Source organism: Pogoniulus pusillus, chromosome 26 (assembly GCF_015220805.1).
Source record: "Pogoniulus pusillus isolate bPogPus1 chromosome 26, bPogPus1.pri, whole genome shotgun sequence".
Classification (NCBI taxonomy): domain Eukaryota; kingdom Metazoa; phylum Chordata; class Aves; order Piciformes; family Lybiidae; genus Pogoniulus; species Pogoniulus pusillus.
Window position 1 is genome coordinate 320181 of NC_087289.1, and position 23422 is coordinate 343602.

At 58.6% G+C, this 23422-nt stretch overlaps 1 protein-coding gene across 8 annotated transcripts in view; it reads left to right on the forward strand.

Annotated features, from left to right (window-relative positions):
• MAP3K13 (mitogen-activated protein kinase kinase kinase 13) overlaps nt 1-23422 on the forward strand; it is a 57271-nt gene that overhangs the window by 23091 nt on the left and 10758 nt on the right. For 7 of the 8 annotated variants that reach the window (XM_064165610.1, XM_064165603.1, XM_064165609.1 and 4 more), the window contains 7 exons: nt 13857-14422; nt 16562-16745; nt 17282-17473; nt 18188-18346; nt 18964-19122; nt 21157-21265; nt 22797-22906. In XM_064165610.1, coding sequence (XP_064021680.1) covers nt 13930-14422; nt 16562-16745; nt 17282-17473; nt 18188-18346; nt 18964-19122; nt 21157-21265; nt 22797-22906 — 1406 coding nt within the window. In that variant the 5' untranslated portion in view covers nt 13857-13929. Of the gene's footprint in view, nt 1-726; nt 855-13856; nt 14423-16561; nt 16746-17281; nt 17474-18187; nt 18347-18963; nt 19123-21156; nt 21266-22796; nt 22907-23422 lie in introns of those variants that run through there. The other variant, XM_064165607.1, reaches the window with a different exon arrangement.

A 23422-nucleotide genomic window follows, 5' to 3' on the forward strand; every position in this document is an offset into this window, starting at 1 on the left:
GGCTGGCTGAGCTTGGAGCTCTCTTCCAACCCGGCTGATTCTGTGATTCTGAGGAGGTGCTTCTGTCGGTGTGGAGCTGGGCCTGCAGTGGCTGCTGTGCCGTGGTGAAGGTGGTGCCCAGCAGTGTCTATGGAGCCGTGCAGGGTGCTGCATGTGCCCGGTTGTGTGCCCGCGGCGGGGAGCTGAGTGCCCGTCGCTGTGAGCGCTGTGTTTCGGTCGTGCCGGGCCGGTGCAGCAGCAGCCAGGCACAAGCCTACCATTGTTCTGCGGCAGCCTCCTGCCGCGCCGCGCTCGCCTGCGCTGGCTGCCATAGCCGCGGCCGGGGCCGTGCCGCCGCCGGAGCGCAGGAGCGGCTCCGACGGGCAGATGCTGCGCTTTGGCAGGCGGCGGGCACCGCGCTGCGCCCCGGGCAGCGCTCGCCGAGCGGGGCTTGCCTGGCGCTGCAGGATGCCCTCGCCCGCTGCTCTCCGCAACGGCGGCTGCGGTGCCATTTTACTCATCAGCTTCGCTTCCCAACAAATCCTTCCTGGCGTCCTCTCCCCGCACCCTCTCCCGCGAGTCCCGCCGGGCCCCGGGGGTGTGCCCGCGGCGGCAGGCGGCGGTGCCCGCGCGGAGCGGCCGCCCCTGCGCCCCGCTGCCCTCCGCGGCGCTGGCGAGGCTCGGAGCGGCCCCGCTCGGCTCCATCCATTCATGCGTCCGTGACGTCAGCAGCCGCTCGGCTCCTTGCAGCAGGCTGCGGGGCTCTGGGGGTGGAATTTCCTTTTATTTTGCCACACTTCCTTCGGCCTTTCCCCCCCTTCCATCCCCTGGAAAGGAGAAAATGGAGCAGCATCAGCTGGCAGCCTGGCAGCGCCGTGAGTACCCGCGGCCCTTTGTGTGTCCGTGTGCCCGCGGTCAGCGCCGGGCCCGCCGCTGCGGCGGCAGCGCACATCGATGTGGCGCTGGCGGGGTGGCGGGGGACAGATGATGCTGAGGCCAGGGAGAGGCGGCGGCGGCGTTCCCGCATCCCTGCTGTGCGGCTGGCCCCGGCGGCCTGCCCGGCGCTGCTCGCCCTGCTAGACATTTCCCGGCTGCGGTTCCGCACGTTATCTGCCCCTGCCCCCTTTAAAGGCGGAGGGAATGGCAGCGCGGAGGGGATAGTGATGGATGCACGGGAATGGCACCGGGGTTGCAGGAGCCAGGACCAAGAGGCGGAATTGCACGTTCTGCCTTCCAAGGCAGTTGTATGTTTTCCCCTGCAGGCTAATCAAACAATTCCTCCCTTGTGCGCCAATAACAGCTAATTGGATTTTTGGAGCCGAAGAAGAGCTGCATTGTTCGCTCCGGGTTTTTCCCTGTCAGCCGGGCAGGAGCTGGTCCCCTTCTTACTGCGGGCAGCGGTCGGAGCTGTCCCTGCTGTGCTGCACGCATGGCTTCTGCCCCTGTTCCCCCGGCAGGCGAGCAGGCTGGGGCACCCCTGCGGGCACTGTGCTGCTCCGTGGGGCACAGCTGGGCAGTTCCTGCTTACCTGGCTGGAGCCCGATGTGGTGCTTGCTGTCAGGGGGGCGAGGGCAGCCACTCTGCCGGTTTGGGACTGGGAGGGTGGCTCAGGTACCGCAGCAGCTCGGCCAGCTCCAGCCCCATGTAGAATTGGGTGTTTTAAGTTGATCCAGAGCAGGATGACATCAGAGCCATGTGTCTGGACAGGCTGATTTTATCAACAGGCAGCCTGCTCCTCGGCACATGCCAGAGGAACCGACTGTGAGCGACAGTTTTGAGGGGGGGGAACAGGAAAACATTTGAAGTAACCCCAAAGGGGAGAGAGGAGCAGAGGCTGAGCTGGTCTTGCTCAGCAGCTCTGGGCACACAGTACCTGCCGATGCCCTGGGGTGTGGGAGTTGTCGTTCCTTTGAAGTTTTTGCTCCTGCCCCTCTGCCTGTGTCCCCAGGTGGGTGCAGAGAGACAACTCTTTGCACTCTGGTTCTGTAGCAGCCCTGCTGTGAAACTCCCAAACAGATTAGGCCTGGTCCTGGTGTGCTGGAGCCTTTTTAGTTTGTTTTCCTTCAACGCCAGTTTGGTTTCCTGTAGCTGGGGCCTCCAGTCTGAGCCTTTGATCTGGAATGGTTCTGTCATTCAGCTTTGCCTTTGCCCCCTGCTCCCTGGTAGTTACATTTGTCACTGGCCTTCGTTGTGCCCCCCGTGCCTGGCACCAGGAGACACCTTCCAGCACAGAGTGTGTGGCAGGGGCTCTTGTGCTCCTCAGCTGTCTGGGGACTTGCTTTGTGAGGTGGTTGGGGTTTATTCCCCTGGGGGTGTTGTTAACCTTCTTCTCTTGTCTCTGTTGTCAGGATTGGGTAAGTGGCTTAGCTGCAGCGCATCAGAGCGGTGAGCAGTGTTTGGCTTAAAGGCTCTTCGCAGGTAACCCAGAGTTAGGAGTTGTGAGAGCAGGCTGCTGCTCTGGGCAGAGGCAGGGAAGGCGTTAGAGGATTTCCTCTTGTCCCATGGTTACAGTGGAGTCGTTCAGATCTTCCAGCTGCATTTCAGTGTCTGAAGGGGCTGCAGGCAGGCTGGGGAGGGGCTGCTCAGCAGAGCCTCTGGGGACAGGCCCAGGGCAGGGGGTTGGCACTAGAGCAGGGCAGAGTTAGGTTGGGCAACAGCAGGAAGCTCTGCACAGTGAGGGTGGGGAGAGACTGGCACAGGCTGCCCAGGGCTGTGCTGGAGGCCCCATCCCTGCAGACACTCAAGGTCAAGCTGGACGTGTCCCTGGGCAGCCTGCTCTGGCTGGAGGTGTCCCTGCTGCCTGCAAGGGGCTGGGACATGAAGCCCTTGGAGGGTCCCTTCCAGGCCAGTGCAGTGTGAGAGGTGTGGAGTGGATTTCAGGACTTGTCAGAATGGCAGTGTTTGCAGAAGGCTTTCCTGTCTCCAGACAAAGGCTGTCAACAGAGTTAGATCCAGCACAGGTTCCTCCATCTCTGGTCCTTGGGGCCAGGGTGGGCAGGGGAAGGCCCCTGAGCCTTGCTGTGCAGAGAGGATTTCAGCCAAGCTCTCACCTGAGCTCCTGTGTTTGGAGGAAGACAGCAGCAGCCTTGCTGCTTGTACAACTTGAGGGAACTTCTCCCCTACCACTGAATCAAAGGCAGTCAGCTGAGCACCACCTGAGCATCCTCAGGAGAGGATTGGGCCTTGCAGGAGCTTGGCACTTTGGGGGTTTTCTTAATCCCTCCTTGGCAAATGTCCTGTGCAAGGGCTTCAGGTTTTGCCAGCTGCTGGCTTTGTGCCATTACAGCAGATCAGTCTCCTAGCCTGGGCAGGGGCAGGAGATGTTTCACCTGCAGCACAAACTGCTTTGGGTCGGGTGGCAGGGGGGCAGCTGGGACAGCAATGCTGCCAGCCCTGCTGACCACAGGCTCTGGCCTTGCCCTCTTCACAGCTTCAGACGACCCTTGGCCACTGCAGAGCTCCACAGGAGCTGTGGGTGGAGGCCAGGGTTTTGTCTGTCCACTGAAGCTGCCGTCCTTGGTGCTGTCCCTTCTGCAGCCATGGCTAGCTCAGCTGGAGCTGCTGGAAGGGAAGGAAGGAGAAAGTCCTGGTGGGAGCAGGTGGGAGGCTGGACTCCTCCCAGCCTCGTGGGCAGGAGCAGTGGAGGCTTCTCTGTGGGGACATTTTCTTTATTCCTAGGATGTTTCTTCTCCTTTCTTCCCAGCTCATTACTCTGCTAGATTCTGGAGGCCACACCTGGACTCTTGTGTCCAGTTCTGGGTTTTTCAGTTCAGGAGAGACAGGAAGGTACTGGAGAGAGTCCAAGGGAGGCACATGAGGGTGCTGAGGGGTCTGGAGCGTCTCTCGTCTGGGGCTGTTTAACCTGGAGAAGTGCAGCCTGAGAGCTGATCAGTAGCTAAAGGCTGGAGGTCAAGAGGATGGGGCTGGGCACTTTTTGGTGGTGCCCAGTGACAGGACAAGGGGGAAGTGGCACAAACTGGAGCACAGGAGGTGCCACTTGAACTTAAGGAGAAACTCCTCTCCTTTGAGGCGATGGAGCCCTGGAGCAGGCTTCCCAGAGAGATTGTGGAGTCTCCCTGGAGCCTTTCAGAACCCTCCTGGACATGATCTTGTGCAGCCTGCTGTGGGTGACCCTGCTCTGACAGGGAGGCTGGACCAGAAGATCTCTGGAGATGCCTCCCAGCCCCCACCATTGCAGGACACCAAGATGGGTACTGCAGCTGGAGCTGTGTGCTGAGACACAGACAGTAACTCAGCATCCCTGCGTGAGAAGGTCTGGCAGTTGTAGCCCCACAGTGCTCTAGCAGGGCTGAAGCAGGGTGCTGAATGCTGCCCTGGGTGCTCTGAGCACTGCTCTAGGGCTCTCCAGGCTGCGCCTTGGGGTCTATGCTCTCCTGGTTGTGTTAGCATCGCACACAGCCCTGCTGGCTCCAGAGCAGGATCACAGCTCTGGGCTGCTGCTCCACCCACTCGGGCTGTGTTAGCAGTGAAGCTTGAGAGAGGCTCCCGAGCAGGGCACTGTGCCTGCTGCTCTGTCCAGCACTACAACCCAGAGCCACTGCCCCTACTCAGTGAGACGCCTGTTAGCCACATTCAGGTGTCCCCTTCCTGTCAGCTTGGCCCTTGTAAAAAGTCCCTGCCCAGCTTTCCTTAAGGGGCAGGCAAGAAAGCTGGGGAGGGACTTTTGCCAGGGGCTGGGAGTGCCAGGATGAGGGACAATGGATTTGGGCTGGAAGAGGGGAAACTGAGAATGGGGAGGAGGAAGAAATTGTTGAGAGTGAGGGTGGGGAGACACTGGCACAGGCTGCCCAAGGAGGCTAGATAAGGCAGGGGGCTGGGACAGGGTGAGCTTTGAGGTCTCTTCCAACCCAAGCATTCTCTGAACCCATGAATCAGGTGCACACACTCCGCAGCCTGGCGCGGTGGTGCTTGCTGGCACCCCGGGCACTTTGGTGCTTTGATGGAGGTGGGTGAGCTCCTTGCCCCGGGTGCTGGCAGGTTGGTGTGCCTGGCTGTGACGTGCCAGATGTGCTTTGCAAACACTGAAGGATTCATCAACACTACAAGAAGATGAGCAAGCCTGGGAGGGGATTTGCCTGAGAGCAACCTGCCCCTCCTTGAACACAAGTGATAGTTTGATTCCTTCACTGCATTCCTGAGAATAGCACTTGGATATTGATCTCATCATCGAAGATCCTGCAGCCATTAATTAACTGAAGGCTGCTTCTTGGAGGAAAAGATGAGGTTTCGGTTCCCTAAGGGGGGGAGCTGTGGGATCCTGCTGGTTGCTAGCAGAGGAACACTTTCATGGTCTCGTGTGGCGGTGTCGGAGAGGCTGGAAGGTGTCGGTGAGCTGAGAGTGGAGACCTGCCTGAGGGCTGCAGATGTGAAAGCCTTCAGCCTGTTGTTTTTGTTTAGCAGTGAAGCATGGACCTCTAATGAGCTCAGAAAGCAGTGAGGAGTTCTGGAGGATGAGGAGAGAAAAGAGGAGCCTCAAGGCTTGGTTTTAGCAGATCTTTCATACTGGATCACAGAAAGGCTCCGGCTGGAAAGGAGCTCAGAGCTCATCTCCCCCAAGCTCCCCACTACGCCCAGGGACACCTCTCAGTTGGATTCAGCTGCTCAGGGCCTCACCCAGCCTGGCCTTGAGCACCCCCAAGCAGGAGGCAGCCACAGCCTCCCTGGGCAGCCTGTGCCAGGCTCTCACCACCCTCACACTGCAGAGCTTCTTCCTCAGCTCCACTCTCCCCCTGCTCTGCCTCAGCTCCAAACCATTGCCCTTGGCCTGGCTCAGACCCCCTCAGCACAAGTCCCTCTGCAGCCTTCCTGCAGGAGCCCTTCAGGCCCTGGCAGCAGCTCTGAGGTGCCTCTGGAGCCTTCTCCTCTGCAGGCTGCACCCCCCCAGCTCCCTCAGCCTGTGCTCACAGCAGAGCTGCTGCAGCCCTGGCAGCATCTGTGTGGCCTCCTCTGGCCTCTCTCCACAGCTCTGTGTCCTTCTCACGCTGGGGACAGCAGCACTGGAGGCAGGGTTGGAGGTGAGGTCTGAGCAGAGCCAAGAGGCACAGTCCCCTCTCTTGCCCTGCTGCCCACACTGCTCTGGCTGCAGCCAGCACCCAGCTGCCTGCTGGGCTGCAGGAGGCACTGCTGGCTGCAGGGGAGCTGCTCAGCACCAGCACCCCCAAGGCTCTTTCTTCAGGGCTGCTCCCAGGCACTGTGCACCAGCCTGGATTCGTGCCTGGGGCTGGCCTGACCCAGCTGCAGGCCCTTTCCTGTGACTTGTTGAGCTTTGTGCAGTTGGCACTGGCACACTGCTCACACTGTCTGAGGATAGCTGGAGAGTGGAAAGGGAAGAGTGTAACTTTAGGTGATTTCTGCACTTGGCTCTCAGAACAGTCTCAGCAGGATGTCAGAAGTCTGAGAAGCTGCTCTGTGGGCAGGCTGCTTCAGCACTTTGGTGTTTTGCAGCAGCATTGCCTGGGATGGAGATCATTGCTCAGCCAGAGCCCAGGACACAGCTTCTGTTCAGTGCATGCCTGCAGCAGAAGTGAGGGAAAGAGAAGCAGCAAATGGATATAAAAAGATAAGATAGGTTTGACACTGTCCCTCATCCTGGTCACTAAACTGCACAAGGAGGGACTTGAGGGGTGACCACTGGCTAGTAAGAGTTGGCTGGATGGCTGCTCTCAGAGAGCTGTGGTCAGTGGCTCAGTGCTAACTGGAGACCAGTGAGCAGGGGTGTCCCTCAGGACCAGTACTGGGGCCAGTGCTGCTTATCAGCTTCGTTGGTCACGTAGGCAGTGGTGCAGCAAGTCTGCAGATGACACCAGGCTGTGTTCTCTGCTTGACAGGCTGTAGGGAAAGATTCACCAGAGAGACATGGACAGGCTGCAGGGCTGGGCCCAATCCACCCTCATGAAGTTCAAGAAGGTCCAAGTGCAAGGTTCCTGCACCTGGGGCAGGGCAATCACCAGCACAGATCCAGGCTGGGTGAGGAGTAGCTCAGGAGCAGCCTGGGGCAGAAGGCCCTGGGGCTGTCAGCTGGTGCCAAAGTGCCCAGGAGCCAGCACTGGGCACAGCCCAGAGCCAGCTGTGTGCTGGCTGCAGCCAGAGCAGGAGAGCAGCAGCACAGGGAGGGGATCCTGCCCCTCTGCTCTGCTCAGCCCTCACCTGCAGCACTGCCTCCAGCTCTGGGACCCCAGCACAAGAAGGGCCTGGAGCTGCTGCAGAGGCTCCAGAGGAGGCCACGAAGGTGCTCAGAGGCTGCAGAAGCTCTGCTGTGGGGCCAGGCTGGGAGAGTTGTGGCTGTGCAGCCTGGAGAGGAGAAGGCTGCAGGCAGACCTCAGAGCAGCCTGGCAGTAGCTGAAGGGCTGCAGAAGAGCTGGGGAGGGACTTTGGACAAGGACTGAGAATGCCATGATGACAATGGCTTTGAGCTGGGAGAAGGGAGAGTGAGAGTGGAGAGGAGGAAGAAATTGTTGGCAGTGAGGGTGGGGAGACACTGGCAGAGGTTGCCCAGGGAGGCTGTGGCTGCCCCCTGCCTGGAGGTGTTGAAGGCCAGGCTGGATGAGGCCTGGAGCAGCCTGGGCTGGTGGGAGGTGTCCCTGGGCATGACAGAGTCTGGAGCCGGATAAGCTTTGGGGTCCCTTCCAGCCCAGCCCATTCTATCCATCTGTGCCTTCAGAGCAAACAAAGGAAGCATCCCCTCGTTTGGCCTGAGCAGCAGCAGCAGCAGCAGCTGCAGCCACCGAAGCGCAGAGCAGAGCTGGTGTGTGTGCAGCAGCAGCGAGCCAGGCGCCTGCCCTGTGCTCAGGGAGCCTCCCCAGCAGCAGCAGCAGCTCCCAGCCCTGCCTCTCCTGCGGGCAGCCTGCAGGGCCCAGCCCCGGGCGGCAGCAGCCTTACGTAACTGGGCGCCGTGCTGCACAGAGAGGCCTCCTCTGACCTCTGAAAGGTATTTTTGGATCTGCAAAGAATGCTCCTGTGTTCTTCCAGGACTTTGCATTCTGCTCCAGAATTGCATAATCTGCTGCCACAGGAAATCTGATGTTGCATAATGCTGCTGGAGTCAGTGCAGGACTTGCTGCATCTCCTGCTGCACAGCACAGCCCTTCCCTGGGCTTCTCCAGCCTGGGCCTGTCTCTGCGGTAAGGGCAGCAAACCCAGCACCACCTGCAGCACCCTTACAAGAACTTCAGTCCTGGCACTCCCAGCCCTTCTCAGAAGTCCTTCCCCAGTTTTCCTGGAGCCCCCTGCAAGGCTGCTGTAAGGTCTCCATGGGGCTTTCTCCAGGCTGAATCCCACCCCTCTGGAAGGCATTGGTGAGGGTGGGGAGAGACTGGCATAGATTGCCTAGGCAGCCTGTGGATGTCCTCTCCATGGAGGATTTCAGGCTGGATGAGGCCTTGAGCAGCCTGGGCTGGTGGGAGGTGTCCCTGGGCATGGCAGGGGGTTGAGACTGGATGATTTTGGAGCTCCCTTCCAAGCCAGTCCATTGCAGGGCTCTCCAGTTGTGAGGTGGGGCTGTGCTGTGGCCCCTGCAGGAGCAGTGTGGCTGCAGGCAGACCTTGAGTGCTTGGGGAAGGTCTGGAGCTGTTGTATAGATCTGGTCCCTGGGCAACTGAGGGAGCTGCCTGGGTGGGCTGGGTGAGTTGTGAGGGTGCAGCTGCCAAGGCCTGGCAGAGCTCAGATGGGGCAGGTTGGGTTTGGGGTTGGTTCCAGGGGGTCTTTTGGCTTTCTTTGGTTTGGGGGCTTGGTTGCGTTGGTTTGGGCTTCATCCTTGGGGTTTCTATTTGTGTGGGGTCTGCTCTTTGTTGGTTTTCTCCTGGAGGAGGGAAGCAAAGGCAGGGCAGTTCTGGTGAAGCTTCAGGATATGTTGCTTTGTGATTCTTTCCTTGGAAAATGTGACTTAACCCCAGCCCAGCCCCCCCAGATAAAAAGCATTCTCTTAGTCCATCTGCTGTTCCATTTGTGTTCAAGACAAGCAGGCAAGCCCCAAATGTATATTCCACATAGCTGCAGTGCAGCAGAGGGGCAGTGTCTGATCCACTCATCCACTGTGTTCCTCTTGGGGAGACCTGGACCAGAGGAGGTTGTTGGACTCCCTTCTCATGAAGGCCTGGAGTTCAGAAGCCAAGGGGCAGCAGTGGCAGCCACAGCTCTGGCACCTGCCAGTTCAGCAGCCCTCAGTGCTTGCCTGCGCTGCACCTGTGTGGTGTGGAAGGTGCAGAGCTGGGGGAGGGCTGAGGGAGTCAGCCTGGGGTTAGAATTCCGTGGAGGAACAGAGAGGAGCAGAGGGGCAGGAGAGCTCAGCTGCAAGCTGTGTGCAGCAGGAGGGCTGCCCTTCAAACACCTTTCTGCAGGGCTTGTAGGTTCTGGCCCATTCCAAAGTGTTGTCCCACACCAGGAGGACTGCACAGACTGGAGGCTGTGCTGGGAGGCAGCTCTGTGGAAAGGGACCTGGGAGTGCTGGTGGGCAGCAAGTTCCCCATGGCACAGCAACTGAGCCTTGTGGCCAGGAGGGCCAAGGGCACCCTGGGGTGCAGCAAGAGAAGTGTGGGCAGCAGGGCTGGGGAGGTTCTCCTGCCTCTCTGCTCTGCCCTGCTGAGACCACAGCTCCAGTGCTGGGCTCCACACTTCAAGCAGGACAGGGATCTGCTGGAGAGAGTCCAGGGGAGGCTGTGAGGAGGATCTGGGACTGGAGCAGCTCTGCTGTGAGCAGAGGCTGAGAGCCCTGGGGCTGCTTAGCCTGGGGGGCAGAAGGCTGAGAGGGGACCTGAGCAGTGTCTAAGTACCTGAGGGGTGGGTGTCAGGAGGGAGGAGCCAGGCTCTGTTTGGTGGTGCCCAGAGATAGGACAAGGAACAAGGGGCAGAAGCTGGGACCCAGGAGGTGCCACCTCAACATGAGGAGAAACCTATTTGGTGTGAGGGTGCTGGAGCCTGGAGCAGGCTGCCCAGAGAAGCTGTGGAGTCTCCTTCTCTGGAACCTTTCCAAACCCACCTGGATGTGGCAGGGGGGTTCATAGATTCATGGACTGGGTTAGGTTGGAAGAGATCTTAAAGCTCACCCAGCTCCAACCCCCTGCCATGCCCGGAGACACCTCCCACCAGTCTAGGGTGCTCCAGGCTTTGAGCTCCGGCCTGGCCTTCAACACCTCCAGGGAGGGGGCAGCCACAGCCTCCCTGGGCAGCCTGTGCCAGTGTCCCCCCATCCTCACTCTCAGGATTTTCTTCTTCATCTCCACTCTCAATCTGCTCTCCTTCATCTTCAATCCATTCCTTTGTCCTATTGCTCCCAGGCCTTGTGCAAAGTCTTCTTGAAGGAAAGCTTCTTTTGTCTGGGCATGGTGGGACCTTGCTTGGAAAACTGCTCTGCTTGGAAATGGAATCACCTGCAAGAGGCTGGCATGGTACAAAATTGCACTGAGCTTCCTTGCAGACATGAATGTTAGCTGCAGAGTGCATGAACTCACCAAAATAGCTCAGATCAGAGGAGCTGCTCTGCAGCCTGCTTGTGCAGCAGCACTCCCTGAGGTCTGAGTCTCTGAAGCATGCAGATGATCCTCCTACACTCGCAGCCTGCAGCTTTGACTTGGCTGCTACAGCAGAAGCACTGCTAGGATAGAACTCCACTTGGCCTGCTCTTTGCTGTAGGAGCTGAGGTGGCACACAGAGAGTCACAGAATATTGGAGGCTGGAAGGGACCTCCAGAGATCACCCAGGCCAACCCCCTGCCACAGGGGGCACCCAGGGCAGGGCACACAGCACACAACCAGATGGGTCTGGCAAGTCTCCAGAGAAGGAGACTCCACAGCCTCTCTGGGCAATCTGCTCCAGCACCCTCACCAAATAAGTTTCTCCCTTATGCTGAGGTGGCACCTCCTGGGTCTCAGCTTGTGCTCCTTGTGCCATCCCTGGGCACCACCAAACAGAGCCTGGCACCTTCCTCCTGACAGCCACCCCTCAGGTACTTACAGTCACTACTCGGATCCCCTCTCAGCCTTCTCCCCTCCAGGCTAAGCAGCCCCAGGGCTCTCGGCCTCTGCTCACAGCAGAGCTGCTCCAGTGCCCAGCCACCCTCTTCTACAGATCCCTGGTGCCCGGGGAGGTGGTGGAGTCCTCACCCCTGGAGGCCCTGAAGCAATATGTGGACCTGGCACTGTGGGACATGGTTTGGTGGCTGTGGTTGGACTGGATGACCTCAGAGGGCCTTTCCAACTGCACCCACTCTGTGGTCCTGGTTTGTCTGTGTTGGGTCAGACCTTGCTGAGAGGCTGCAGGATTTGCTGCAGGAGGAGGTCTTTCATTTCCCCATGAAGTCGGCAGTGGTGCAGTGTGGCAGCAGTGCCCTTCTGCCCCCAGCCAGCACAGCTGCACCGCTGCGAGCTGGCTGGAGAGGAGGTTGGTTTAAAGTCATCTCCTGCGCTCAAGACAATGAGTTCATTACACCTCTGAAAAATTGGGCTGCTTATGTAAGTGCCTAAATAAGGCTGCACCATGCCAGTTCGAAAATGACTGTACCTTTGGAGTGCCTCTTCTGCCTTGGAGCTGGTGCAGCAGCAGACATGGCAGCAGGGCTCTGTGCTTAAGGGTTTCTTTTTCTGAAGAGCAGTTTACAGCCTAAGTGGTCTTCTTTTGTGTCCAGAGAAGGGCCAGAGGGGGCTCACAGGCCTGCCCGCCCCTCGGAGGAGGGACTGAGGGAGCTGCGCTTGTGCAGCCTGGATAAGAGAGGGCTGAGACCTCATTGCCAGTGTGCCAGGGATGGCTGCCAGGAGGATGGAGACTCCCTTTGGAGTGCCAGGGGAGGACCAAGAGCAGTGAGGACAAGGCAGTGCTGGGGAGATCCCCACGGACTGCAGGAGGAAATGTTTGCCGTGGGCACAGGCACACACTGGGGTCAGCTGCCAAGGGCAGCAGTGCAGTCCCCGCCCTGGGGCTCCTTGAGGACTCAGCTTGCCAGGGTGCTGGGGCAGCTGCACCACCAGCCAGAGAGGTTGGGGCAGAGGAGCCCTCGGGTCCCTCCCAGCCTGGCAGGATGTGACTCTGTGGCTCTGCCAAAGCTTTTATGCATCTCCCTGTGGTCAGGCAGAAGTGTGGGAATGCAAACCAGGATCCTGGCTGTTCCCTTTTGCTGCTCCTGCTGCTGGAGAGGGTCTGGAGCCTGAGGCAGGAGCTTTCCACAGCCCAGGCTGAAGGTCTTACCTCCCATCTGTGTGATGACCTCATCCTGAGCAGTTACGGGCCTGACCTTCTGCATGCTCCCTGACCACCTCTTTCTTCCAGTGGCTGTTGGCAGAGCCTGGGAGCTGTATCCCTGGGACTGACCTGAGTTTCTACAAGACCCTTTCTGTTAATGCCATTTTTAGAGCTGCCTCTGCGCGTCCTGCGACGCTGAGAACCAGGTTGTGCTCTGTGTCACAGGCTGGGTGCTCTTTGCTCTGCCACAGCCCTAAAAGACTGCTGCTCCAGAAGTGGCTGTGCCCCAGGGAGGTGCTTTGGCAGGGGGCGGCTATCGTAGTGTGCCCCCCAGCTGGCAGCCTGGCTCTGGAGAACGCTAGATGGTGGGAAGAGTCTTCAGGTGGAGTACACAGCACTTGGTCAGAGCTCTCAAGTTGTATGGAGCCCACCAGGAGCTTCATGCATGGAGAAGGCAGAAAGCAGTGGGTGATGCTCTTCAAGCTGGCGGAAGGAGGAGGTCAGAGAGCAGGGCATGCTGTGCCTGTGAGCTGGGGGTGAGGGTGACATCAACATGTCCTCTCTACAGCTCCCTGAAAGGAGGCTGCAGCCAGGTGCGGGTTGGGCTCTGCTCCCTAGTCTCAGGTCATAGGAGAGGAAATGTCCTCAAACTCTGCCAGGGGAGGGTTAGGTTGGAGAGGAAGAAAACTTCTTTTGCTGTAGGAGTGGTCAGGGATTGGCACAGGCTGCCCAGGGAGGTGGTGGAGTGCCCATGCCTGGAGGTGTGCATGAAACCTGTGGCCATGGCACAGGTGGTGGTGTTGGATGAAGGACTTGATGATCTTAGAGGTCTTTTCCAACTTGAGTGATTCAAACCTTGCTGCGCTGAACTTGGAAGGACGAAAAAAAGGAGCAGGCTGATCAACGTCTGTAAACACCTTCCAGCTGAGGGGTGGGTGTTGGGGTGAAGTTGCCAGGCTCTCTTTGGTTGTGCCCCGTGATGGGACAAGCTGAGAGCCAGGAGGTGCCACCTCAACCTGAGGAGAAACTTTTTTGGTGTGAGGGTGCTGGAGGCCTGGAGCAGGCTGCCCGGAGAGGCTGTGGAGTCTCTGTCTCTGGAGACTTTCCACATGGCTGTGTTCCTGGGTGCCCTGCTCTGGCAGGGGGTTGGACTGGATGATCTCTGCAGGTCCCTTCCAACCCCAAACATGCTGTGCCTGTGTTCCCGGTTAGGTCAGGCTGTGAGGGAGCAGCCCCAAGCCATCCCTGGAGCTTTCAGGCCCCTGTTCTGGCTGTGCTGTTTCTCTCATGCCGTGTCCCGGGGTCTGCAGGGCAGTGCCAGCCCCAGGAGCAGGGGCCGGGCTCAGCCCGTAGCTGAGCTGGGGAACTCCTGGGGGCAGTCTCCCTCTAGCAGCTGCTACAGGAGCCATGCAGCCGCAGCTCTCGGCTGCAAGGTCTTTCGCAGCTTGGCCCTCTCGGCCTTGGTTTAAAACTTGTGGTGGGCGTTCGCTGGGCAGCTCCAGCAGCAGCTTCCCGAGGGTGCGCTGAGTGCGGCTCCTGCTGGAGCCCTTCCCTTGCTCCCCCGAGGGCTGTAATTATTTACCAGGTATCAGCAGCTCTCTGGGATGTCTGGTTAATGTTCAGCTCGCCTCTGCCGGAGTGAAAATATGTACCGACATGTGAAAGCCTCTCTCTGCCCTCTCCCTCAGGTCCCGGCTCCATGGCACCCCGCTGAAGCGTGCGGTACCCACTCCCTAGGCACCAGCCCAGCGCATCTCCTTGATGCACACCCACGGCATCATGGCCAGCACTCAGGAGCACCTGAGCCTGTCTTCCTCGCCCAGCTCCCTCAGCAAAGCCTTCTGCCGAGACAAAGACTCGAGCGGGTTCCAGGATGAGCAGGCAGCTGCCGGCAGCCAGCCGTGCCCCGAGCTGCCGGAGGAGCTGCGCGACCGGGGCCCGCCGCAGGCCGAGCCGGCCGGCAGCCCGGTGCCCGCCGCCGTGCTGAGCAGCATCAGCGAGGACTGCCGGGAGCAGTTCGCCAACAGCGTGCTGCAGCTGCGGGAGCACGACGAGCCCGAGCCCAGCGGCCCACCCGGGCCCCGCGGCGCCGGGGAGGGGGACGGCGGCGGCGGCGGCGGGGACGGGGACGTCAAGGTGCAGTTCAACAGGGCGGGCGGCGGCGGCTTCTTGGAGGGGCTCTTCGGCTGCCTGCGGCCCGTGTGGAACATCATCGGCAAGGCTTACTCCACGGACTACAAGCTGCAGCAGCAAGGTGAGCGGGGAGCAGGAGGGCAGCCCTGGGCCGCCCGACCTTGCTGGGGACAGCTCTGGGCTTGCACAGCCCTCCCGGGGGCTGGCACTGTGCTTCCAAGAGCCGTGCCCAGGGCAGCTTGCAGCGGCTCAGAACCAGCAGCTTGCTCTGCCCCGTCCCTGGGGGCACTGCAGCGAGGCCTGAATCTGAATGGGCACTCCTATGAGGGGCACAAGCAGCAGTGCTGGGCACAGAAGTGGTGCCAACTGCTGAGCTGCTTCAGGCTTCCTCACGCCAGGTGAAAACCACTGGCACAGGCATTGCCACTCTCCTGTGCTACCTGAAGACTGTCTTCAGCTGACCACCAGACAGCAGAAGTACTGCTGCTCTGTGGGCATACTGCATGAACTTTGGGGTGGTCTTCTTCAGGAGTGATGTACCAGGACATGGGTACAGAGGGGAGAGAGACCTGGGGGTGCTGGTGGGCAGCAGGGTGCCCAGGAGCCAGCAAGGTGCCCCTGTGGCCAAGGAGGCCAAGGGACATCCCGGGCTGCACTGGAAGGGCTGTGCTCAGCAGGGCAGAGAGGTTCTCCTGCCCCTCTGCTCTGCCCTGCTGAGGCCACAGCTGCAATCTTGTGCCCAGTTCTGGGCCCTCAGCTGAGGAAGGAGCTCAGGGAAGTGCTGCAGAGAGCCCAGCCCAGAGCCCCCAGGCTGCTGCAGGCAGTGGCAGCTCTGCTGGGAGGCCAGGCTGAGGGAGCTGGGGCTGCTTGGAGCAGAGGAGCCTGAGGGCTGCCCTCAGTGCTGCTGCTGAAGATGTGCAGGGCTGGAGCCAGGCTCTGCTCAGGGCTGGCCAAGGACAGGCCAAGGGGCACCAGGTGCCAGCTGGAGCAGAGGAGGTGCCAGGGGAGCAGAAGGGAGAACTTTGTGAGGGTGCTGGAGCCTGGAGCAGGCTGCCCAGAGAGGCTGTGGGGACATCCCTGCTCTGGGGCCATCCCAAACCCACCTCAGTGTGCTCTGGGTGCTCCTGCTCTGGCAGGGGCTTGAACTGGCTGATCTCTGCAGGTCCTTTCCAGCCCCTGCCATGCTGTGGCTCTTTAATTCTCTCCTCTGCAAGAGCTTCTGAGCTGTCACAGGCTTGTGTATGCCTCTAAGCTAGGATGGCATCTTCAGGACAGGTTTAGCTGCATCCTCAATGCCTTCACAGTCCTTAAGGGGAATGAAATGAAGCTGATTAGTGCTCTGGATTTGGTTTTCCTTCTGCAGCTGGTCAGCTGGACAGGTTTCTTGCAGCAGGAGCCTGCTTCTGTTGTCCAAGGAGAAGCCTTTCTTAGCTGCTTCTGTGCCAAGACCTGAGGATTTGGTCAGAATGTTCATCTTCTGCCTTCCAGATGACCTCATTCCTGCTTCTTGCCACCAGCAAATCTGTTTCAGCAGCTCGATACAAGGCAGGGTTTGATACCTGCTGTGTGAGCTTGCCTTTGTCTCCGCTGCCTTCCAGCAGGAGCACAGAGGCTGCAGGCTTGTGCTGGAGCTGCGTTGGGCGAAGACAGGCTGAGGAGTGTCTCTGGCCCTTCTGGCAGTGGACAGGGATGTGCCAGAGCCTTTCAGTCCCTGGAGCTTACCCACAACTTTGGGCTGGAGCTCCTGCTGCTGGCACACTTCAGGTTGTCCAGGGGAAGTGTCCCACAGGTTTCTGTAGGCCCAGAATCGGAGAAGCGTTCAGGCTGGAAAAGACCTTTAAGACCATGGAGTCCAACCACAACCCAACTGCCACGGCCACTAAACCATGTCCTAAGCACCACATCTGCAGCCTCTTGAATGCCTCCAGGGACGGGCATTCCACCACCTCTCTTGGCAGCCTGTGCCAGTCCCTGACCACTCTTGCAGCAAAGAAAATTTTCCGTGTCTGCAGCCTAGCCCTCCCCTGGTGCAACCCAAGGCCACTTCCTCTTGTCCACCTTGAGACTGAGCGAGGGAGCTGGGAGGTGCTGTGCTGGTGCCACCTGGCAGCAGAACGTTTCTGTGGTCTTGCTTTTAAACCATGTCTTAGGGATATGGTTTAAGGTGAATCCTTTAGGGTTATAGGTTGGACTTGAGGCTCCTGAGGGACTTTGCCAACCTGATCGTGTGACACTGTCCCCTTCCCTTGCCTGTGCCTAGACACCTGGGAGGTGCCCTTCGAGGAGATCTCGGAGCTGCAGTGGCTGGGCAGTGGGGCACAGGGAGCTGTCTTCCTGGGCAAGTTCCGGGCCGAGGAGGTGGCCATCAAGAAAGTGAGAGACCAGAACGAAACAGACATCAAGCACCTGAGGAAGCTGAAGCACCCCAACATCATTGCCTTCAAGTAGGTGCTGGGACTGGCTAGCAGCACCCCTTCAGCTGGGGAGGAGTCCTCTGCTGAGCTGCCCTGGTCAACCCCTGGACAGTATGGGTGGAGACCCTTGCTCTGACCATGCTTCTCACCCAGCTCTGCACTTGGTGTGCAGGCTCAGCAGATGCCTGCTGTGAGCCCTGCAGCTCTGCAGGTGTGAGTGTGGAAGGGAATCCATCCCTGGCACAGGTGAGGGTCCTCCTGTCCAGAGCACGCAGGAGAGCTGTTCGCAGAGCTTTGCCCAGGCAGAGAGCAGGTTACTCTCCTGCACCTTGGTCAACACCTTTGAGAGTTGCCAGTGGTCTCCCGGGGTGCATTAAGCAAGGTGTGGACAACAGGTCAAAGGAGCTTCTCCTCCTGCTCCCCTCTGCCCTGGTGAGACCACACTGGAGTTCTGGGTCTGATTCTGGGCTCCCCAGCTGAAGAGGGGCAGGGATCTGCTGGGAGTGTCTGGCTAGAAGTTCCTTTTCCTCTGCTGACCCTGACTGGCAGTGTGCTCTCTGTGCCAGGGGAGTCTGCACCCAGGCCCCGTGCTACTGCATCATCATGGAGTACTGTGCACATGGGCAGCTCTACGAGGTGCTGCGGGCCGGCCGCAAGGTCACCCCCCGGCTGCTGGTGGACTGGTCCACAGGCATCGCCAGCGGCATGAACTACCTGCACCTGCACAAGATCATCCACAGAGACCTCAAGTCACCAAAGTGAGTCTTTGCCTGCTGCAGCACAGAACGGCCCAGGCTGGGAGGGACCGCTCCAACCCTGCCATGCCCAGGGACACCTCCCACCAGCCCAAAGATCACGTTCTGTGCTCCACAACCTCCCTGGGCAACCTGTGCCAGTGTCTCCCCAGTCTCACTCTCGACAATTTCTTCCTCCTCTTCAGTCTCAGTCTCCTCTCCTTTCTGGCTGTTCTTTTCTCTCCCTGGGGTTCTGGGATGCAGCTTTCTCCTTTCTCTGTTGCTTTCTGACCCAAAGGATCTGGCTGCTGGCTGCCTTGGTGTTTGGCTTACCCCCTAGCTGTTTATCACTTCTCTGCCCTGTGACATGACTGTGGTAGTGCACAGGATCATGCTTTGTCTGTTTACAGCCCAGCTCAGGCCACAGCTTCTCTAAAATTGTGAAAGCTCCTCAGCTGTAGTGAATCTCCATGACTTGTACCTTTGCAGCTTTATTCAGATGGCTTGGTTTTGACCTCTAGCATTCAGAAACAGGTCTGAGGCACAAAGCACAGGCAGTGCCAAGCAAGTGGGTGCCCCCAGGGTGAAAATGCAGCTTCCCTGCTTGCACTGCACTCCCAAACAGCACAGACTCACCCCGATGATTAAGAAGGGATTTGCTTCCAGTGCCTGTTGTGATGGAAGAAAAGTTGTCAAATGCTGATTTCTTGTCTTTTTTCTTTTGTTGCCCTTTCTCAGTGTTTTAGTTACACACACAGATGCGGTGAAAATCTCAGATTTTGGTACATCTAAGGAGCTGAGTGATAAAAGTACCAAAATGTCCTTCGCGGGCACTGTGGCGTGGATGGCCCCGGAGGTGATCCGCAATGAGCCTGTCTCGGAGAAGGTGGACATCTGGTGAGTGGTGTGCTGAGGCCTCTGCTCTTGGTTCTTGGCTGCAGGTAGGAAACGAGCACGGAGCTGTTGGCTGTTCCAGATGAAGGGTTTGGCCCTTACTGGTACTTCACTAAGAGAGGCAGAGGGAGGTTTCTTCCCTCCATTTCAGTTCTTGCAATTGGAGGCTCTGTTCCAGGAGGAGTCCTCTGGAGTTTCCCTTCCTTCAGTACCCAGGACAAAGCTGCCTGTGCTGACCTTTACCCATCCTGCATTTTTACTGAATGTCCACATTGCAGTGGCTGTGGTGCTGAGTCCCACATCACCTGGGGATCCACGGAGCAACAGAGGGGGGTTGGGTTTTAAAAGCTCACAAATCAGTAGGAAAGGAAAGGGGGATGAGGGTGAAAACCAGTCGGGGTTGGTGTTCAGTCCAGTGCTGGGGCAGAGGAGGAGGAGTAACCTGCTGTGTGAAGCATTTGCCCTGGGTTACAGTCCAGCATGCAGACACTGCTGCACAAAGCAATCTCAGATCAGACATCTCTGTCCCAGCACGCATACAGTGGTGGTCTCAAGCTCCAGATGCGTCTCTTCAGCTGAATCCCTACAGCAGTTTTTCTCCTGCTTTATTTTTCTGTCAGGTCGTTTGGGGTAGTTTTGTGGGAGCTGCTTACAGGAGAGATTCCCTACAAGGATGTGGACTCTTCAGCCATCATTTGGGGAGTGGGCAGTAACAGCCTGCACCTTCCTGTCCCTTCCACCTGCCCAGATGGCTTCAAAATCCTCATGAAGCAGACCTGGTAAGAGCCTGAACCCTGCACTGCGCAGACCTGGGGCTGGCTCCCAGCTCCAGACTCCCAGTCAAACCAGAGTCAGGGAGGGAGTTCTGGGCCCACAGTGGAGGGCTCTTCAGTACTCTCCAGCTTGCCGTGAGACCAGTGAGCTCCAGCGTGTTGGACCCTGCCTCCCTGTGGAACCAGCCTGCGCCCTAGAAGGACGTCTGGAGCTTAAAGGAAGTAGGAAGGAGCCTCTCTGGTTTGCTGGGTAGACAGGGCAGGGGAGAGACTGGGCAAACGCTGTGAGAGAGCTTAGCGAGGGGAAAGGAGATGAACAGCAGAGAAGTGGAAGAGAAGAGCTTGGTGAGGGTCCCAGCAGTGTGACAAGTACCCACAAGCTGCTTGCTGAATGTGCCTCAGCAGCAGGCAGCATGGAGGCCATCTTCAGCAGCTCCACACAGAGGTGACTGCTTTGTTGTAGCCAAGTGGGTGATAAAAGGTAGCTGTGTGGGAGAAGGAGCTGGAAAGGAAGTTGGGGTAACATTTCCTGAGGCAGGTGCCAAGGTGAAAGGAAATGGTTTGTCACTCTGAACCACCTCTGCAAATGAGTGCCTCTTGAACTGGACACAGAGCAACTGGACCAGGACTGCGCAGCCAGAGATGTGGACACTGCTCTCCGTGGCCTCCACATGCCAGAGCAGAGCTAAAGTCCTGTCTCGGGTCGTGCACGCATGCACTGCCTCTGGAACGGCATCCTGGCACCCTGCGAGCGGTGGTCCAGCACTCTCCTCCTCTATGGATCTAGTCCTTTTGATGGCACAAGGGCAAGACAGGCCAGGACATCTGTGATCTTTCCCAAGTGGCTGTTTGCCTCCTGATGCTGAGCTGCAGCAATAGCTGTGCTGAGGTGTCCCCTGCCTGGCTATGCTCCTGCTCTGCATGAGGACAGAAGGAGGTTTGTGCAGCTCTGCCCGCTCAGTGCACACAGCTGGATCTGCACCTCGTGGCAGGAGCTGACATGGAAGGGAGAGGTGGCTGGAGAAGCTGCTCTTTGTCTTGAGCACTGAATCCATGTTGCAAGTCTGGTGGCTTCAGCTCTGAAGCTCCAGTGCTGGTCTTTATTCACACAATCACACAGGGGCAGGGCTTGGAAGAGACTTCTGAATGTCATCTTGTCCAGTCTTCCTGCCACAGCAGGATGACCCAGAGTCAGTCACACAGGAACAATTCCAGGCAGGTTTGGAGTGCCTCCAGAGGAGACTCCACAGCCTCTCTGGGAAGCCTGCTCCAGGGCTCTGCCACCCTCAAAGGGAATATTTTTTTTCCTTATGTTGACATGGAGCCTCCTGCACTCCAGCTTGTGCCCACTGTCCCTTGTCCTGCCACTGGACACCTCTGAGAAGTCTGCCTCCATCCTCCTGCACTCAGCCTTTAGCTATGGATCAGCATCAGTGAGCTCAGCCTCCTCCCCCTGAGGCTAACCAGCCCCAGCTCTCAGATTCTCAGATCAGAGCTGTTCTAGTCCCCTCAGCACCTTGGTGGCTCTGCACTGGACAGTGTCCAGTTGCTCCTTGAATGTTTTCTCAGAGATGCAAATAGGTTTGTACTGGAGTGGGGCCCTCCAGAACTGGGCAGTGCACTGCAGTAGAGGGTGGGCTCAGATGGGTGCTGTGTGTCCAGAGAGGCACCTTTGATATTTGCAGACACTGAGTCTTGCTGAGGGAAAGTTTCAGTTCGTACTAGATGAGGAATTCCCATTCTGGAATGGGATAGTGACCTGAGATCTGTTTCCTCTCGACAGACAGAACAGCTCCACTTTGTGTTCCCTTCCGCTGCGCGGCCACAGTTTCCTGCTTTAAATGGTTCTCAGCACTTCTGCTCCCTCAGAACAGCTCCTCAGGAGCCAAAACTGAGCCAGGGCAGCCCAGCCAACTCATCTGCACAGTGTCTTTAATCTGTCGGCTGCATGAGCCAGAGATTGTGCTAGTGAGGAGCCCCTGCAGAAGGGCAGGAGGAGGCAGCAGTGTTCCTGCCCTCACCTGCCTGTTTGGTTCGCAGGCAGAGCAAGCCCCGGAACCGTCCCTCCTTCCGACAGACGCTGATGCACCTGGACATTGCATCTGCCGACGTGCTGGCCACTCCTCAGGAGACGTACTTCAAATCACAGGTACCTGCAGCTGCCTGCAGCCCCTTGGGGCTGCGCCGGGCTCCAGGGACCCCACTGTGGAGGCTGCACTGTGTACAGCAGAGGTCTGGATCCCTGGGTTCAGTTTGATTCCCAGGGAGAAGGAAACTGGTGGAAATGCAAGCGTTCACAAACAGACTGCTGCTGGCCTCAGCCAGGAGCTTAGCACTGTCCCATGCTCTTCTCCCTGAGACTGCTGGCAGTGCCTGCTCTGCTCCCGGCAGCGCTGCTGTGCTGGCAGTGCCTGCTCTGCTCCCGGCAGCGCTGCTGTGCTGGCAGTGCCTGCTCTGCTCCCGGCAGCGCTGCTGTGCTGGCAGTGCCTGCTCTGCTCCCGGCAGCGCTGCTGTGCTGGCAGTGCCTGCTCTGCTCCCGGCAGCGCTGCTGTGCTGGCAGTGCCTGCTCTGCTCCCGGCAGCGCTGCTGTGCTGGCAGTGCCTGCTCTGCTCCCGGCAGCGCTGCTGTGCTGGCAGTGCTGCTGCGCAGGAGGCCATGGGGCTGCTGTGAGCAGCAACAGTGACTTGCTGTGCAGAGAAGCTGGGCACTGGCACAGAGCTTTACACAGCAGGCCAGGGACTCCAGGGCCTTTGGGGGGATCCAAAAGTATACTAGAGAATCCTCTGAGTCCTACCCAGGAAGCTAAGGCCTGCTCCCGCCTTGGAATGAGACTGGCTCTCTCTGCAGCATGGAGTAGCCTGCAGTGCTGAGGTGTGTGTGGGCAGTGGGTGTGCCAGGGCTGGGGCCTCTGCGGCGGGTGGAGCTAGCACCACCCTAGGGACAGGAGCGTTGTCAGGAGCATAGAATCATGGAATGGCTCAGGCTGGAAGGGACCTCAGATACCAGCCTCTCGAACTCCCTGCCATGCCCAGGGACACCTCTCAGCTGGACCTGGCTACTCAAGGCCTCATCCAGCCTGGCCTTGAACACCCCCAGGCAGGAGGCAGCCACAGCCTCCCTGGGCAGCCTGTGCCAGGCTCTCACCACCCTCACACTCAACAACTTCTTCCTCAGCTCCACTCTCCCCCTGCTCTGCCTCAGCTCCAAACCATTCCCCCTTGGCCTGTCTCTGGACCCTTTCATGAAAAAGCTCTCTGCAGTCTTCCTGCAGGATCCCTTCAGGTGTTGGAAGGCAGCTCTGGGTCCCCCTTCCAGCATTTGGAAATGAAGAGTTTGAATCTTACAGTTTGGAATCTTATGATTTGGCACTTCCTTCACTTTCAATGCCAGAGGGGAAGGAAATGTTGTTTTGGGATGGAAAAGAGCTTTAGGAATTCTGAAACCTCCTTTTTAGGGGCTGCAGATCTGTTGTAAATGATCTAATCAGAGCACAACTTTGGGAACCCCACTTGGAGCTGCGTAACTAAAGATGCTGCACTGCTCTCACCCCAAAGAACCCTGCTAACAAAAGTGCTTTCACACCCAAACCTGCAGTTTTCTGCAGAGTCTTGCCCAAAAATTCCTGCTTGGTGTAAGCAACGATCTCAGTCCCTGGTAAAGACCTGACATTGCCTCCCCAGGCCGAGTGGAGAGAAGAAGTGAAGAAGCACTTTGAGAAAATCAAGAGCGAGGGGACCTGCATCCACCGGCTGGACGAGGAGCTGATCCGCCGCCGCCGGGAGGAGCTCAGGTCTGTCAGCAGCCTTCTGCCTTCACTGCACGCTGCAGCCTCCCCTGCTGCAGCTGGCCCAGCCTCTGCCCGCAGCCCCGGCTGCTTGCCTGCTCCTCCTGCCACATGACCTGGGCCAGCACACGAAGCCCAGTTCCTGCAGCGTGCCTGAGGCCTTGAGCATGGCTAGGCTGAGGGCAAGCTATAGGGGAGCAGTGGCAACTGTCCCTGTGCTCGGCAGCTCGCAAGAGGGTCAGAGACTTGCATGTTTGCCAGGGAGTCCTGCCTGAGAGTTGGTGCTTGTGAGAACAGCACCGGGGCAGATGTGTACTTCTCAGTGGGGAATGCATCTTACAGTGTGCCCTCAGCTGCTTGTGCCCTGCTACATAATCTGGATTAATTAGTTCCAGAGAAGTGAACATTCTGCCAGCCCCCCAAGAGTGAACACTGCCAGCCAGGGAAACTGCTCTGGAGCACCAGACCAGCAGAAAAGTGACAGCAGGAAGTTCAGTTAAGACAGACAGAGGCTATCTGCTG